The 16433-nt window shown below is 53.9% G+C and overlaps 1 protein-coding gene across 14 annotated transcripts in view; it reads right to left on the reverse strand.

Annotated features, from left to right (window-relative positions):
- The window catches only part of B3GAT1 (beta-1,3-glucuronyltransferase 1), a 56389-nt gene that overhangs the window by 14478 nt on the left and 25478 nt on the right, over positions 1 to 16433 (reverse strand). For 5 of the 14 annotated variants that reach the window (XM_072027700.1, XM_072027699.1, XM_027444261.3 and 2 more), the window contains 2 exons: positions 1604 to 1722; positions 1302 to 1448 (listed from right to left, as the gene is read on the reverse strand). In XM_072027700.1, coding sequence (XP_071883801.1) covers positions 1302 to 1448; positions 1604 to 1607 — 151 coding nt within the window. In that variant the 5' untranslated portion in view covers positions 1608 to 1722. Of the gene's footprint in view, positions 1 to 1301; positions 1449 to 1586; positions 1723 to 4753; positions 4937 to 16433 lie in introns of those variants that run through there. The other 9 variants (XM_072027698.1, XM_072027697.1, XM_027444264.3 and 6 more) reach the window with 5 other exon arrangements.

The raw sequence follows: 16433 nt of genomic DNA on the forward strand, positions 1-16433 counted from the left end.
CACAGACACATCGCGTTCAGCACCTGTGCTGAAGGATCTCAGAAACACATCGCAAGTACAAAGAGACTTTTCCTAAGAGCTTCAGGCCAGTCTCTACCACCACTCATTTTCCACCAGGGGCAGCACAGGCAGAGGAAGCAGCTCACGGAGGTCACCAGCAAGTTCAGGACCAGGGCAGAGCGGGGCAGGCTCTGTGCTGGAACCCCAGTGGCCACGGCCTTTCACCAAAAAGCAGCTCCTGGTTTTTAGGGCTCTGAATCAAACCATGATACAGACAGCGTGTTCTTAGGAGACTTTCAAGCCCTGTTTTGGACCCCTTGTCCTCTGACACCCTGTGCACCTTTCAGAGAGGCTCAGTCGTCCTTGCTCGAGGTGGGCTCCGAACCTCTGACAGCTCACACTGCCCGTCAGACCGCTGAGCCAAAGCATAAGCAGCCATGGAGGATGGGTGTGAGCACTAAAATGAAAAGGGAGAGAATCTCCCAGAGAAAGGGCCTGGAGAGAGCAAACGGGTTGGCTTTCCTCCCTGGCAGCAGGGCAGAACTGAGAACAAAGGCTGAAGAAGGCAGTGTGGCTTTCTCCTGCCCCCAGGAGCTCTCACTGCCCTCAGATATTGCTGCTATGAGAAGAATGGGATAAAAACCAGGACCCTTCTGGCCAGAGAGGACCCCCAAGAACCTCCTGCATTTGTCTGGTTTGAGCCAGAGCAATATTTAATGTTTTGTGCCACAGGTAAGGTGGAATCTGGCTTTTCTCCAGCATTTTACCTTCACCAAACAATCAGGGCAGATGCTGGCTCTTGCCATGTGCCTTCCCCTTCAAGCCCAGGAGGACCAGTTTGCTGCTTTCCTGGGGACACAAAAATGCTTTTTGCCTCATGTCTCCTAGACCAACTGTCTCCAGTAGCAGCTTTGCTTTCTCTGCTCTCTTTTTTTGCAGTTTTCCTGCTGGACTCATTTCTGTGAGTATGCTGCAAACGCCAGCAGAAAGGGACCCCTCTCTTCCAGATCACCGGGGAACAAAGAAAAGCAAATTCCTTCTGTGCTCTGTTCCCCTCAGTCTGGATTTAGGTCATGAAGAGCTCCCCAAGTGCAGGGCCATGCCCATGGCTTGGAGTTTGATGTCTCCAAAGAAGCCTGGAACGCCTTGGGCTGTTCCTACAGCACGAGGGGAGGCTTCTGCGTGAGCACGGGCTGGGAGCTGAGATGAGCATGGCTGCCATGGAGAGATGAAATGAGAGAGGAGATGAGGACGAGGGAGGGATGCACAGACTCGGCATGGGCTGGTTTGATTTCTCTCACCCTTGTGCACTGCAAGCAGTGGAGCAATGGTGCTCTGGTGCCAGACGGTGATTAGTAGCGTCCAGGGCAGAACTATCAGCACGATAGCCAGGATGTCTCGTCTCTTCGGCATCTCCAAGACTGACTGGACCCACAGCTCCTCATTACCTGACAGTGAAAACCCCAGAGACAGAACAGCAGAGCACATGGAGAACAGAAATAAATGGGCAAGAAGGAACAAGGACAGAGAAAGAGAACGCGAGAGAGGGAGAGAGCAGCGAAGGCGACACGGCTCGCAGGTCTTACCAGTGCTCACAACCCACCCATTGCAGAAGCAGGTTTGGAGGGGCCTCGGCTGCTGGGACCAGGAGCAGGAGACAACTTCTACGGGACGCTGCTGGGGCCTCCAGCAGGAACCTCAGGGACACATTTGGCAGGCGACCTGCAACACAAAGCACCGGTGAGCAGGCGGGGAACAGTACGTGGAAGCACGTAAAGCTCACAAATCTTCCCTGCGAACAGCAGCTCAAGCTGACCAAGAGGAATATGTGCCACCCCTCCACAAGAGATGCCTCCTGGGTGCCCAGGGCCTTGCTTCCCTGTGCATCCACTCGTCAAGAAACCTGAGCAGCCGCTCGGTGCCTGAGCCATCCCCCAGCAGCACAGGGCCCTATATCCACTGGGCAGCCAGGTCTCCTAGCACCCTGTGCTGAGCCCAAGCCCCAGGAGGATGCAGACACTGCTCCGACCATATCAGCACAGCAGCAAGCGCCCTGACCCACCACAGCCTCTCCCTTTACTGGGCAGAGCTCTCAGCAACCAGGAGGGAAACCGAGCCTGTGTTCTTGGGGACGTGGCTCCAGGGAAGCCAGTGACCCCACATTTTGCTTGTCATCGTCATCTCCTCGGCTCAGACCATCCCCCTGGCACCTTCCACGCCGCTGGGTTTAGCTCAGGCTTCCCCCAGCCTGGTCAGGTTCGTTTCTTCCATCTCGGAGGTGTTGCGGCTGGAGTGTATTAAGCTGCCACGATGGCTTACTTTGATTCAACACGAGCACATACAAGATTTAAGCAGACTGTATTTTATCCGAGTATCTTGGCAAGCAAAGTGCATCGCTTAGCGGGGACACGCGCGGTGGACAGTTTGCAAACACGGGTAGCAGTTTAGTAGCACGGCTCCCTTGTGGGGGAATGCATTACCCTGCTGCTTCACGGGCTGCACTGCAGACAGGGGAGAGCCCAGAGCACACCGCAGGCACACGTGGCGAGGTCTCAGTGCTGGGGAAAAGCACTGATCCCCCCCCTCACCACCTGGTGGGTTACTTTCTCCGCAGTGCCCTAGAAACCATCAGATCCCATCCTAAAATCGTGGGGAGCTCCTCATGCCCAGGCTGTGCTGCACACGGATGCTGCTTTGCTGGTGGTTTTCCCCCGAGACCCTTGGAGCTCGCTTTGCCTTGGGGGCAGTGGGCAGGCAGGGAGAGACCCGGGCTCAAAGCCTTCATTAGCCCAGTTTGGATCAATCTGGCCTGCCCGTGGCCATGCCCTGACCACTGGGCTGCACGAGCAGCCTCTGGCACCAAGCCCGGTGGCAGACTGGAAGTGAAATGGCCCAGGGCAAGGTGCAGCCAGGCAGGGTGATGAAAGAGAGCCAGTCTTCTGGAAGGGTCCCCAGAGAAAACAACAAAACCCCAACCCAGCCACCAAATACATCCCTTTTACTGAGAATGGGGTTTCCTGCAGCCCAGCTCGGGGAAGCAGCACTAAAAAGCTTTTCACAGCCCAAGGAACTGCGCCGTGCAGCCGGACACCCTGCAGTCTTTCAAGTATCTCCTGGCAACACGGATTTGTCCTTATTTTTTTTTTCAGAATTGCTGAAAGCAGCCTCGTCCTCACAAAATAAACCAGGGAGGAAGAGGAGGAATTATTCCAGCCTCCTGCTCCATGCCTGTACAGCTCCTAAAGCACGAGAGATCCTGCTGGCCTCGCGCTGCCAAGGCACACAGTGCCCTCAGGAAAGAGCAGCTGGCCTCATCCTGGCTGTCCCTGCAGCTGCTGTCAGTGCCTGACCAGGGGACCCCAAGTGCTGGCATCCCTTAAATCCCCTACTAAAGCCAGGACGTGTTCTTTGAGCATCCTGGTAGGGCAGAGCCTTAAGGGGCAGCTCTGAAAGGACCCAACACCTTTCCTGTAAGGTGCCTCTGCTGCAAATGCACCAGGTAAGGGACTCACTTGTCCCTTGGTCTCTGCAGCATCGATTCCTTTTAATTAGCCATGGAGCATTCAGCAGCTCCCTGGTCAATCATCTGTAGCATGGTGCTCGGGCTGCCCAGGGCCAGCCCAGCCCACGTGTGCCCCAGCAGAGAGCCAAGGGCTGCGCGGTGCTGCTCAGGATGGAAGTGGAGAGCTCATGGGGACGGGATCTGCAGGGACACAGCCCCAGCCTGGACCCAAATTTGGATGGCAGTGGCTGGCTGGGGGTGGCTGTGGAGCCCCCGACCACGCTGCTCGCTGCTCATTCATTGAGCACTGGGATTTTCTGGATGACCCTTAAAACCCTGGCTGAAGGACACCGTAGGAATTCACCAGGGGCTGCTGCCTTTAACAGCGAGTCCAGCCGAGGGCCTCAGGGCAGGGCAGTGCTCGCTGCGCTGTAACAAAGCCCCCGCTCCCTGCTCCCTCACGTGCTGAGGCTGCAAAAGGTGAAATCCATTTTGTGCTACCAAACAACAGCAGCGAGGAAATACTTGCTCGCCTACGATTTCACGCTGCTGGTGAGAAAAGTCACAGCTTCACAGCCCAGAACAGAGGGCTCGCCCTGCATCCCAAAACCCCTCGCTGCCAAGGCTGAAGGATGATTTTTGTTGCTGGTTCTGGCACGAGTGTGCCTAGCCGAGCATCATACCAGGGAAAATTGTGCCCCTCTTCAAGGTGTTCCCTCTCCTCGTGCCCCACCATAACACCACTCTCTTTTCCCCACCGAAATGCTCAGAACAAAACCTGGCTGTTCCCAGATTGTCTGGTTTCAGCTTCTGCCATCTCCACCTCCACCAGGAAAAGAAGGAGGGGGAACGAATTTAAACATGAATTAATTAAAAGACTCACTCTGTTTTCCACTACAGAAAGCATCTTTTTTTCCAGATTTGAAAATTAAAGCAAAATGCACAAATCACAAGCTCGAATGTAAGCAATTTGGGAGTTAAAGTGTTTCTAAAATAAGGGTTTTTGCACAGTTTGGGGAGCCTTTCCTTGCCAGAAACACATCTGCCATGCTCCAAGCCACACGGTGGCAGAGATTTCATGTCCTCCGGCAGAGGGCAATGGTGTCAAGGCACGGCGATATTAAAAGGGCACTCATCTAATAGGAAAGCTTTAATAAATCCCGGAGCCATGTGTTAGCAACGCGTCGGATTATTAAACGTGGAAGGTTCTTTTTTTAAACCACGTTAATTGGCGTCAGCTCTGACACTTACCGTAGGAAACGCCGATTTGATCTGTAAATCTGCTTTACAGGCAGCTTTCCCTTCCTTCTCCCTCTGAGGCTGAGCAGCCCCAGTGCCATCGCTCCGTGGTGTTCCCACGTTGAGCAGAAGTGATTGGGAACGTGTTAAACCGAAGGATTGTTTTCACCGAGCTCGCGTATGTACAGCAGTCACCGAAGGAAAAATATTGTCCAGACGTAAAAAAAAAAAAACAAAACAACACAACAAAAACACACTCAACCCCCCCAAACAAACACATCAAACATTTACTTGCGTTACAAAAGCAGCCGGGAATATCAGACACTGCCAAATCCCACAACAAAAGCTTTCAGAGGAAAATAAACACCGATGCTGCAGGACGCAGTGTGTCTGCTCACTGCCAGCTTCTCCCCCTGGGCAAAGCATCCCCTAAACCCAAACTCTGTTTTTTTTAACCTTTAAATAGCAACTGGTTCTGATCCCTGGGGGAAAATTGGAGCTCTACAAGGCTTCCTCTGCCCTACAGGGGAGCTGGGGGGATTTGGGGCCACTGATCCCAGCCCGGCTCTGCTCCACGCCACGGGCAGGGGACAGGCACAGAAGCCTCCCCTCCTGCCTGCGGTTTTGGTGTTTGGCAGAAAAGGCTTGTAAAGCACTGGCTAAAAAATAAAGGTAGTAATAAAAGCCTCTTGCTCGTTAATTACTCTGTAAGCCATAACTGCCTAAAAACCCCATAACTTTAATGGGGACTATTATAAGTATAGTAGCAAAACTGTGAAGCTAATTACTGTTTAGTTATTAAGCAGAACATCGCCAGAACTGAGTAATGAGCACGCAGAACTGCTCATTCTTCGAGGATTTAATCACGGGCATGAAGTTCAGCCCCAGGTTTTCCCAGCTTGGCAGCTGGGACGGGGTTTGGCAGCCTGGCACTCCCTGAGGGCTGCAGGACACCCCGGGGGAAGGCACCAGCTAGAGCTGCTCTGCACGGCACAGAGCTCCAGATGCAGACCAAAAAGGGAGCAAAAATGAGCCCGAAATGTCTCAGATCACCTCTGCCACTCTGACGGTGAGAGGGGAACTGGATTCATCCACGGGAATCCAAGCAGTTACCTGATACTCCAGTGGGTGTCAACCATTTTATGGTCCCTGTCAGCAAAATGCTTGCAAACTTCTGAAAACCCCAAATCCATGCCCCAGACAGAGGCACAGCACAACTGTGATGGGAAACCCACACCGGAACAGCACAGGGGCTGCAGGAGGAGTTGGTGTTCCCCAAAGCAGGCAGGCAGGGCAGCGTTATGGGGCATTTTGTGTGGGGATGAGGAGCTCAGGCGGGGAGCACCAGGACAGCACCGTCGGTCGGGGTGATTGAAGGAAAATAGGTTAAATTCGCCCAGGGAGGCCTGAGGAATAATAAGCCCCGCTGCCACAGGCTTCAAACAGGACTAATTTTGTTCAATAATAACTTGCTTTATGGGGAAAGAAAAAATAAGAATAAATGAGAGAAGAAAAAACTGTGTTTTTCCTCTCCTGGGGTTATTTAACCCCAAATCCAGAATTTGATTTCTCCTTTAAAAAAATTAAAATAAGCCCTATGGCTAAAAATACAGAAATAATACGTGCTTGCTTCCTTCCTTCCTTTCCTCCTTCCTTCTTTTATCCCCTCCCTCCCTCTCTGCAAACCCAGACAATTCAGATACCCTGGCAAAGCCTGGAAAGGAAGCTCGGTTTTCAGGGCTGTTTTTCCACCCAATCCTTTTGGCCAGCTCCAGCTGGGAACCCCAGGCCTGCCCGCACACTCTCTGGCTGTGCACACAGGCACAGTTTGTGTTTCCCAAGCTGTTGGAGAAATCAGGGCACAGAGACTGCAGAATTTGCCCCAACTTGCAACAATCGAGACAAAATCTGACCTGCTCTCCCCTCCCAGTCCTGAGTCCCTGATGCCTGTTGCAATGAATGGGATCAAGAACACAGATTATCTCACAAAAAAAATAAAAAACGGAACCGATCTTCTCAGATCAACTCTCAGAATTTAAAGCAAGCATGAGCAAAGTGGATCAAGGGAGCTCAACACAAGCGCAATTAGTTTCTGTAACTTATTGCCACAGGACACTAAGAAGAACAAGAACTTAACAGGATTCGCAAAAGGATTAGTTGTGTATGTGAATAAACTGCGTATCCAGAATTAGAATGAGCCACCCACCAGTTTGGAAAACACATAAACCCCTGAGTCTCAGAGCTTAAGCCAAATTTTAACAAGCATCAGGAACTTTCTCGTCTCCCATTAATCCCCCCGCGCTGCTCTGCCTTTGCAGGTGCTGGCGGAGCTGGGGACAGGACAGGAGATGTGCCAACACTGCTCACGTGCTGACGACACTGCCTCGTCCCAAGATTTTGCTGCTTCTAAGAGCAAAACGGATCTTCTGTTAAATCCCTAAAGGATTTAATGCATTGTCCTGAACGTGGTTGCTTTTCTGTGCAGGTTCTTGCAGCACTGCATCCAAGCGCTTCCCAGGATTTCTCAGGGACCCTTGGCTGCAGCTGCTGCGCTTCCTTCCCTTGCTGCTCCCAGGATGTATAGGGGACTGCCTCGAAATGGGCAGGTATCATTTTATTACAGTGCTTCTGAAGAGGATTGAACACGGGCTTTGCAATCTTCTTGTGATAAGCACGGCACAATCAAAAAATGTGTCATGCACTTGGCACCAGGAAGCGGCAGGGCTGATGAGGATCCTTAGCGCCGGGGAGAGCCTCATCAGTCCTGGGCTGGCCGCGCAGGAGCTCCTGTCTGTAGGAGACACGGTGCCGGGCTCGCTGCCCTCGGGATGCTCTGGTCCATCCGTCAGGATCGGCAGCGCTTGTTCCAGCCTCCCTCCCCAGCCAGGGAAGCCGTGGGTTGACTCCAGTCTTGGATGAGAAAGCTTTTACGGCGCCCAGTGCTGCTTGATAAATGGATGCACTTCACACATGGTTTTTAAAAAGCATCTCTCTTTCTATCATGATGAAGAGCTGTTTGACTTGGAGCCCACTTCCAAAATAGCAAGGCAACTGGGAGCTTTTATCTCGGGGGAAATGCTGACGGCACCCAAGAAAAGTCGCTCGGCTCTTCTGAGGTTGCTTGGGGGTGAATGCTGAGCAAACAACTCCAGCCAGCAGCTCTCTCACAGCCTTCTCCAGGAAGTCCTCCTGAACTGGTGACACAGCAATCCCTTGAAATATCCCCTCTGCTCAGCTCAGACCACATCGATACTGGCAGAGGCAGACGTATTTCCGGAGTCCATTTCCATCTCCGTGCGTTACTCTGAATATTTTGTGCACCGCCGGCTTCCACAGATCTTTAAAAGTGACATTAACAAAAGCTGACCCAATTTCGACACCACTGGTCTCAGTTCCACAGCTCCACAATAGGCTTTGCATATGCTTTGTCCACAGGGTTTGAAGGCACTCGCGTGGTGTGATCCCGCCCGTAACGGAGGTGTCAGGCTCCGAGAGCCGAGCTGAGCCTTTCTGAGCAGCAGCCCTGATTTCACAGGGTCTGCAGGGCTGAATCCTTCAGCCAGATCTGGCCAGCACCAGGCTCCCCACGGGCTTGCCTTGCTCCCTGTGCCCAAGGAAGACTAAAAAGTTAAACATGACACGGCCAGGTGATGGAGTAGCTGGCACTGCTGTCAGAGCAAGGGCTGCAACACTTGCTAATGCCATAGTAAGGCCAACCTTACCGGCACCCTGCTCCCATTTTTGTTGCTGGTGGCTGGGAGAAGCCCCAGATTTTTATAAAGTGCTGAAATTCAGGGTGTGGGGCTCTGCCTGGGCACCTGAGAGCCCTGGGCCGGTGGGATACACTGGGAGCTGCCTCCCATCGAGCTGTGAAAGTTCACAAAGATGATCATCAAACACAAAGAGCCGTGCCCAGCGAGTCACAAACCCTAATTTTTTTTATCTCCTGGCTGTGCTATGTTTCCAGTTCCAGCCCTGGAGGTGGCACTGCTCACCTCCCGTGCACTGAAGCCACTTGGATCGCTGGGGACACGAGGTGGGGGGATGCAGTGGGGTCCGGGCGCCTTCAGCATCAGCTGGGAGGCAGCTCACCGACTGCACCTGTGAGCTGCCTTCCAAGCCGCCAGCACTTCCTTTTAATTAGCGAGCGCTTCCCCCACCCTCTGAAAAAAAATAATCCTGTTCTATTGTAAAAGAGTTATTAATAACCTGACTCCGGTGCAGAAAAAAGGGGAAAAATGAAGCCTTGCAGAGCTAGCGAGCAACCTGGCCCTCTCCTGCTGCAGCGAGCCACCGCTCACCGCTGTGCACCCTGAAACATATCAACAGGGGGTTTTGTTTCCAAAAGCATCATTTTTCTTCTTTTTCTGCAGCAAACAAGGATCTTAAAGGTGGTTTTTTTGGAAGGCTGGGGAAAAAAAGATAAGCAAGCATCCAAATTCTTCCTTACTTCTGAAAACAGCAGCTGGCCTAAGTGCATGTCCCTGGAGATGCCACTGAAGGAAAAAAAAAACTGCTTTGCAGGAGAGGTGCTCGGGACAGGCAGCAAGAAGCGTTGTCCCCTGCCACATCGTCACCGTCACTGCTTCGGGAGGCGTGCTGCTGGATTCACGTGTGCTGTCTCCTCCAGGCTCCCACCCCACGGAGCCCCTGCAGCATGTGCTGCTCACGAGGCAGCCGCGGAAGCCTGGGATACGCGCTCTGTATTGCAGAGGCTCTGCGAGCAGCCATGCAGGTAATTCAAGCCGAGGAGCGTCTGTGCTATAAATTCACATCTCGGCTCCTGCCTTACCACACGTTACCTCCTCCTTGCAGACGAGCCTGCAACAAAGGGCCCAGATATCCAGGCCGGCTGCTGCGCCCTGCTCCAGCAGCCTGCTGGAGAGCCCTTGGTGGATGCTGCCTGAGCAGCAAAGCCTGCCCCAGAGCTCAGAAATGTATTTATATCCTAGCAGCAGTGCTTTTGGAGGGACAGGGCCACTCGTTGCATCACGGCAGCCCTTCCTGCAGCTTTTTCCTCCTGTGGCCTTGAGGGGTGGATCCGGCGAAGATGCAGCGAGGCGCTCAGGGCTCGCTCAGCTCCCGGGTTAGCGGTCAGAAATCAGGGGCAACCTGCAGAGAAAATCCCCTGCTGCCATCCCCGTTAGGTGGCTTCTTTACATGGCACAGAGAGACCGCCAGCCCGTGACCTCTGCAGAAGTCACTAATGGGACCGAGGGATTAACATCGATTCTTTCAGGCTACAGTGGGGAAACAGAAAGGGGGGGCACCCGGGATGATAAAGCGAGCGCCCAACTGTAATACAGCAGCTTGCAACGCGATCAATCGCCGCTTGCAGCTCTGCAGTCCATTAGCACAGCCACAAAGCTACACAACCTTCTCCTTGGAAACAGGATGGTCATTTTAAAATCACCTCCCTTCGATTCCTGGTCACCACCGAGACATGGCAGGGCCCCCAAGCCCCACTGCACCCACTGGCAGCAAGCACTCGGGGCTTCCCACGGCTCTGCCCTCGTCCCCTTTCTCCACAGCAAGCAATGAGCTCCACGTGCCTGGGAGCCTGCAGGCTTTGCCATGTCACGATAACGTGGCCCATCTGCCATTTGAGAGGCATTTGGAAGGAAAGGATTTGTCTTCCTCTACCAGCAGAACCCACGTGCCAATGATCCCGTAACCCCAGCCATCCCAGCAGTGCCCAGGGAGGCGGATTTGGCTTTCGCTTTGACTCCCAGGCAGAGGCTGACCCTACCCATTTGTCCTGCTTCCAATCCAAGCCTGGTTCTGACTCCAGCTCCCCACAGCTTAGTTATTTTGGCTCACCTGCACCTCGGATGGCTCTCGAGGGGAGATGAGAACAGCTCCCTGCTTCTGGGCAGGCATTTACACGGCTCGAGTGGCTCAGCAGCCAAACACGGCCGTGGCACAAAGCTGCTGCCTGAGGTGCTGGCACCTCTCACCAATCTGACGGCCTGCTGAGCGTGCCTGGGGAAGGTCGTTCCTCCTCATTTTAGACTCACTCAAGGGCCAAACCCGTATGAGTGAGAAATGACAAAGCCAAGCAAAAGCTGGAGGCAGAATTAAGCCAAAAGCGTCTCAGCCCAAGTCAAAGAAGCGGTGACCAAGCAGCCCCCTGGGAAGACAAACCCCGAGGGGTATCTGCCTGCTGCCCAGCTCCCCAGTGCCAGATCCAAGAGCATCCTCACCACCTCTACAAGCCTGACCTGCTCAGCCAAGCACCAACCTGCCCCCAGATCAGTTGGGACACAGGGAAATACTCTCCATGAGTGTCTGTGCATTGGGGAGCTCTGGTGTGCAAGGGGCTAAAAGCAGGCACGTGCCACCCGGCACAGAGGGACGCAGGCAGGGATGGACAGACGGACACCCGCAGGGCTGCCCTTGCAAGGTGAGCCACGAGACAAGCCCTGGGGGGGCTCCAAGCAACTGGAGGGTTTTGTAATGGCTGCTCTAAGATTATTGTAATCATGCCGTAATTATGGTGCAGCTCAAATCAACCCGGCAAATTGCAGCGTTATTATTCCGGCTGTCACCAGCCTCGCGTGACGGGGACGGAGGGGTAGGCCACCCCCTGCCCAAGGACGGAGCAGAGTTTGGAGAGTGCCAACAGGGTGTCACAGTCCCACTGCTGCACTCCTTCAGGCTGCCCAACCCACACCATGGCAGCCTGGTACCTCCTTCAAGCGACCCAGACCACTCCTGCACTTTCCTACACTGGACCTCAATGCTAACACTTAATTCTCACGTTGACTTGACTTTTCGCAAAATTAAACAAGTATCTTTAGCACAAGAGCAGTCCTTGTCATCTGATTGGAACCGTCAGGCTCGCAAATGTCACTGCTACAGATGACTAATCTTTAAAAATAAGACAAACTTACTAAACTCCTTGACTCAGTTGAAAATGAGCCAGAGGGTAATGGTGGTAGACACAGAGGGAGAAACCGGCGCCGCGTGCCTGCAGCAGGGCTCGGTGGTGCCCTGAATTCTTTTTGCAGCTCAAAGGACTGGGGCTCCTGATGAAAGCAGAATCCAGGCTATGAAATGGGGTGTGTGGCACATTCATGGGGACACCTCGGCACGCTGACTCCTCCAGGTCACCGTCATGTTGTGCACAGAGAAGAATTTCCTCCCTCGGTCACTCTGTACGGGTTTTCTCAGTGCGGAGCAGAGACCTCATTTCATCCCACCTCCTCCACTTTTGAACAGTTCTCCCCAAAATGCCTCATTTCCCATTTTCCCACATCCAGTCAACGCCATGCTGCTTTGGGGAGCATCCTGAGATGTAAAACTGGTTACAATGCTCCTGAGCAGCAGGGGAGTGCCTGTGCTGATCCCAACCCGATCCCAACACCAGCCTAATCCACACACAACCCCTTTCCCCCCCTGACCAAGGGCTCAGCCCCAGCTTGCTGCCCCGCTCCCCACCGCCCTGCACCAAGGATGACTCAGGCTGTCACATAAGTTATTAACTTCAGCAGCCAGAGTCTCTTCCCATTAGGGCGCGATGGTACGAGATGCCTGGGTGAGACAAAAAGGCCTGCCAGGCAGAGCACAGAGCGCACGAGACGGAGATGAGAAATAATGTTGGCAGCATTATTAAAAGATAAATTGGAGGAAGAAAGGAGGTGTATGCGTGGGGTGAGAGCTTCAGAGGATTGTAACAAATCCTTTGCCACCAGGAGCTTCACAGCTGTCGAATTTCTGAAAGCCAGGGGACGGGGCAGTAGCTGGGAGACAGCTCAGGTCCCCTGCTCACCCCATCCAACACACATCCCTCCAGCACCAGTCCCGGGGGCACTCAGCACCAACAGGTTTATGGTGTGCAATCCTTTCCTGACCACAGCACCTCTTCACACAGTGAGGTGACAATCCCAGCCCCAAGGCCATTTACTCCTCCACAAAGGGCATTAAACCAGCAGCTCCCCCTCCCGCAGCCCTTTGGGCTTTATTTATAGACAGGCAGAGATAGCATCGACACCCCCAGGATGCAGACAGCTCCACCTGGATGCCAAGGATTCATCCTGGAGCACTTTTGTTCATGGTCCCACCTGCCAGGCCCCTTCCCAGTCCTCCTGGCCGAGCACTGGCTGCTTGCACCCAGAGAAATCCAGAGCTGAAGGAACTCAGAACTTCCCACAACCAAGGTAGATGCGACTTCAGACCCAGACACCCAAGAACGAGTTGAATTCTGGTCAAATTGCTTCCCAAACTCTTAAATAATCTCCTGAATCTCACTGCTCGGCCCCAGCTGGCACAGAGAAGCCCAGCAGCATCCCTCCCCTGCCCCAACACGCTACAGCCCACCCTCACCACTCAGACCCCACTGCAGCTTTTCAGTGCTCCAAATTTTAGCACTTGTGATTCTTTTCTGGTAGAATTCATGCCAGAAAGGATGCTCATCTACCTGAAGAAGAGAAATAAGTGCTTCCAAACCTCACAGAAGGCACTGCAGGAGCTCACTGAAAATGAGCATGTTAGAGGTGAGCTTTGTGGATGGGCTACAGGAAAGGTCACCGGGAGAATTATTCACCAGCAGTGACTTCTGTAGCTCCGTAACCAGCTGCCGTTCACCCAGGTGGGTCACAGCCCACCTGAATAAACCCCTGTGTGTCCCTCCAGCCCCACATCACCCAGCCAAAGCCAGGCTCTGCTGGGGCACCATTCCTGCAGGAGGTGAGGACGGGAAGGGGGGACAGTTCTGGTATCTCAGCGAGGCACACAGGCTGGCAGCCTCTCCAGGATGGCAGGCTTGTGCCAGATTAGACTTCTCTCTCCCAAATTAGAAGCAAAACGTGCCACTAGAAAGTCAGGTGGAAGCTGCCTCTCAGGGAAGTAAGAGGCTGCCTCTCAGCACCGCTGCGTGAAGCAGCATCTCAAAGCATCCTGCTGATCTGAGCGTGGCAACTACCTCCCAAAAAAACCCCAAAGCTCCCAGGGTCCTGCCTTGCTGCCCCAGACCTGCCTGCTTGCCCTGGCAGACACACATTGCGGGTTGCTGACCCCACCATAAACTAGGATTTCATCGCAGCACCATTCCCCTCCCCTTCCCAAGCCCCTCAGGAAGGCAGCTGAATTAAACATTGCGCTGTGTTTATGTATTTCTTACACACCACAACTATTTTCCTGCCTCAGCTGCAGCACCTGGGCTGGGCAGCGATATATATGGACTGTGAGACACGAAACAACACAGCAGGCACCTCTCTGCATGAATCACACAGGTTTTACCGTCCCCACCTCACCCCTGCACAGCCCTGGGGGGGCTCTGAGCAGGCAGCAAGCCCCAGCTCAGCACCGCACTGACCGTACCCCGTAAATCTTCGCTCCCTCCTCCAGGGACCCAGCCCATTCCTCTGGCTGCCTCTCAGCCACCAGCATGTGCATCTATTATTCAGGAGAAATATCGGCTTATTTGTCAGCCAAAAGAGGCTTCGGGTACCACACCCAGTCTCTAGCGAAATTCCTCCTGCAAAGCTGCTCTTTTCTCGGCGTGGACACAACCAGGGAGGAGCGCGGTGCTGCTCTCCCGCCTGCGTCCCTCCGGAGGGTTTTACAGCTTTGTTACGGTGAGGGACAGGAGTTAACAACCCTGTCAGGCCGCTCCCTCATCATCTGGTTAATGTACCTCGTTAATGGCCGCGCCGCAGCTCACCTCCTGTACACTCCACAAACTCCAACCTTTCCCTTGGGCTTGTGGATCCCGTGCCCGCGGAGCTGGGGGGGTTGCAGAGCATGAGCCAGAAGCACTGCGGGGCCACCGGTGTCTCAGCACAGCTCCAGATTTACTCTCCGTGCCACAGGCTATGGGATGCAGGTGGAATAATCATAGATCACCTAGCGTGGTCCCGTGTGGCCAGAGCGATGCCGGCCCCCACAGGGCCACCTGTGTTAAGAGAAACGCCTCGGTACACATTCCTTCCCTAGCTTCGGAAGCTGTAAAACAGATGGGCAAACAAAGCAAGAAATCCACGGAGTTCAGCCAGAACGCCTCAGCACCCAGGGTATTTATAGAGCAGCCCAGGGGGAGGCAGCCCAGCACCCACGGCACTGTCACTTTGTGTTTCTCCGCGAGAGGCCACGGTGCTCTGCTCCCGGGCAGCATCACGCGTGCAGCTCGCTCAGCACCCTCTCCCACACGCATCTGCAGCCAGACCCACTTCTTCACAGCATCACACGAAAGCATCGTAGCCTTTGCTTTGCAGCACCGGGGCGAGGCAGGAGCATGGGGTATTCAAAGCGACAACTTCTCCAAAGTGGGATCCTTCTCCTACCAGTGGTGATAGGAGTTGGGCTTTTTATTCACCGAGAGCTGGAGTGTGCCCCGACTCGTGCTGGCATTATGTTATCATAATGCTGGAAGTATTATAAATGCTTAGCGTGCCAGACAAATCCTGGAGCAGGCTTCCAAATCCCCTCAAAATCCCCACTTGCCTCTCTACATTCATCCATTCGTGAAATCCAGAGCAGAGCCTCGGCATCCATCCCTTTGCTTTTGGTCTCCATCCAGCTGAACGGAAGGTGAGGGGGAATGGGCAGAGTCAAGGTATTTCTTCTGGATTAGCCTTCTTTTTCCTTTCAGGTGCCAAATCCGAGGAAGAGATCGTGTGAGGGTGTTTAAGAACAGCAGCCAGCAAAGCAGCCGAGACGACTCCCGTGCCCCTGTCTCCTACCACAAAGCAAAGCACATCTCATTCTCCATGAGGGCTGCCCCCATAACCACCTCAAACTGCAGCACTGGAGGACCCGGGGTCCTGTCCCACCTCCACGATGAGGACGAGGCTGGAGGAGAGGAGTGAGAGCTCAGAGCTGGCTGGGAGGAGATCTTTGTGCTGCAATCATCGATGTTGAGCTCCAGATGAAGGTCAGATGAGGGCTGCGCTGGCCCTGCAGCGCCCAAGTGCAGGGCCATGGTGGGACACATCCATCCCTGCCTTCTGCTATGCTGTAGATGTAGATGCCCACAGCCAGGCTAGCTGCCTAGATTCCTCTTGCAATCAATGGGAGAATTAATTTGGCTTATTTTAGGTGCATGCCTCCAGAAGAGGTGAGCTGCATGCTGGAAATGCCCACTTCTCTTCACTACCCAGCTGAACCGACACGAGCAGACATCTGCATCTTCAATGCCCTTAAGCAAAGCGATTCCCACCTTTCCAGCGGGGAGGTAGGCTTTGTTCTCTGCAGCACAGCTTTCAGTTCCCTATCCACTGGGCTTTGACGGGGTTCCCAGATGGCTGATGGTGCAGAAGAACAAATTTTTCTGACAACCCAGCCCACCAGTCTAGACTGCACGAGGCAGGAATGGAAGGAGAGAGGCTGAACTCTCCTCTCCACGCTGCACCAGCTGTGAAGCAGCTGTTGGTATTTCAGGGAGGATAACCAGACTCCAGCAGACACCAAGGAAGGAACTCGGGGATCAACTGAGATCTGTGTGCAGTGGGCTCTGCAGTGCGTGCACGTCTCTGCACCAGCCCAGAGCTGAATGGAGAGAATTCGCCATCGTGATGCGAAGCTGTAAATCCCCTCCCCAGAGGCCTCAGAGCTGGGGGGCTTTCAGGCATTTCGGAAGCTTGTCCCACTCTAATTGGCAGCATTTCTTCCCTGGACTGCCCTAGCTCTGCCAGCAGAGTCACTGCGTGACCACAGGGCAGCCACCTTGCCCGTGTCAGCATCCAGCCACCCT

Source organism: Anas platyrhynchos, chromosome 25 (genome assembly GCF_047663525.1).
Source record: "Anas platyrhynchos isolate ZD024472 breed Pekin duck chromosome 25, IASCAAS_PekinDuck_T2T, whole genome shotgun sequence".
Lineage (NCBI taxonomy): Eukaryota > Metazoa > Chordata > Aves > Anseriformes > Anatidae > Anas > Anas platyrhynchos.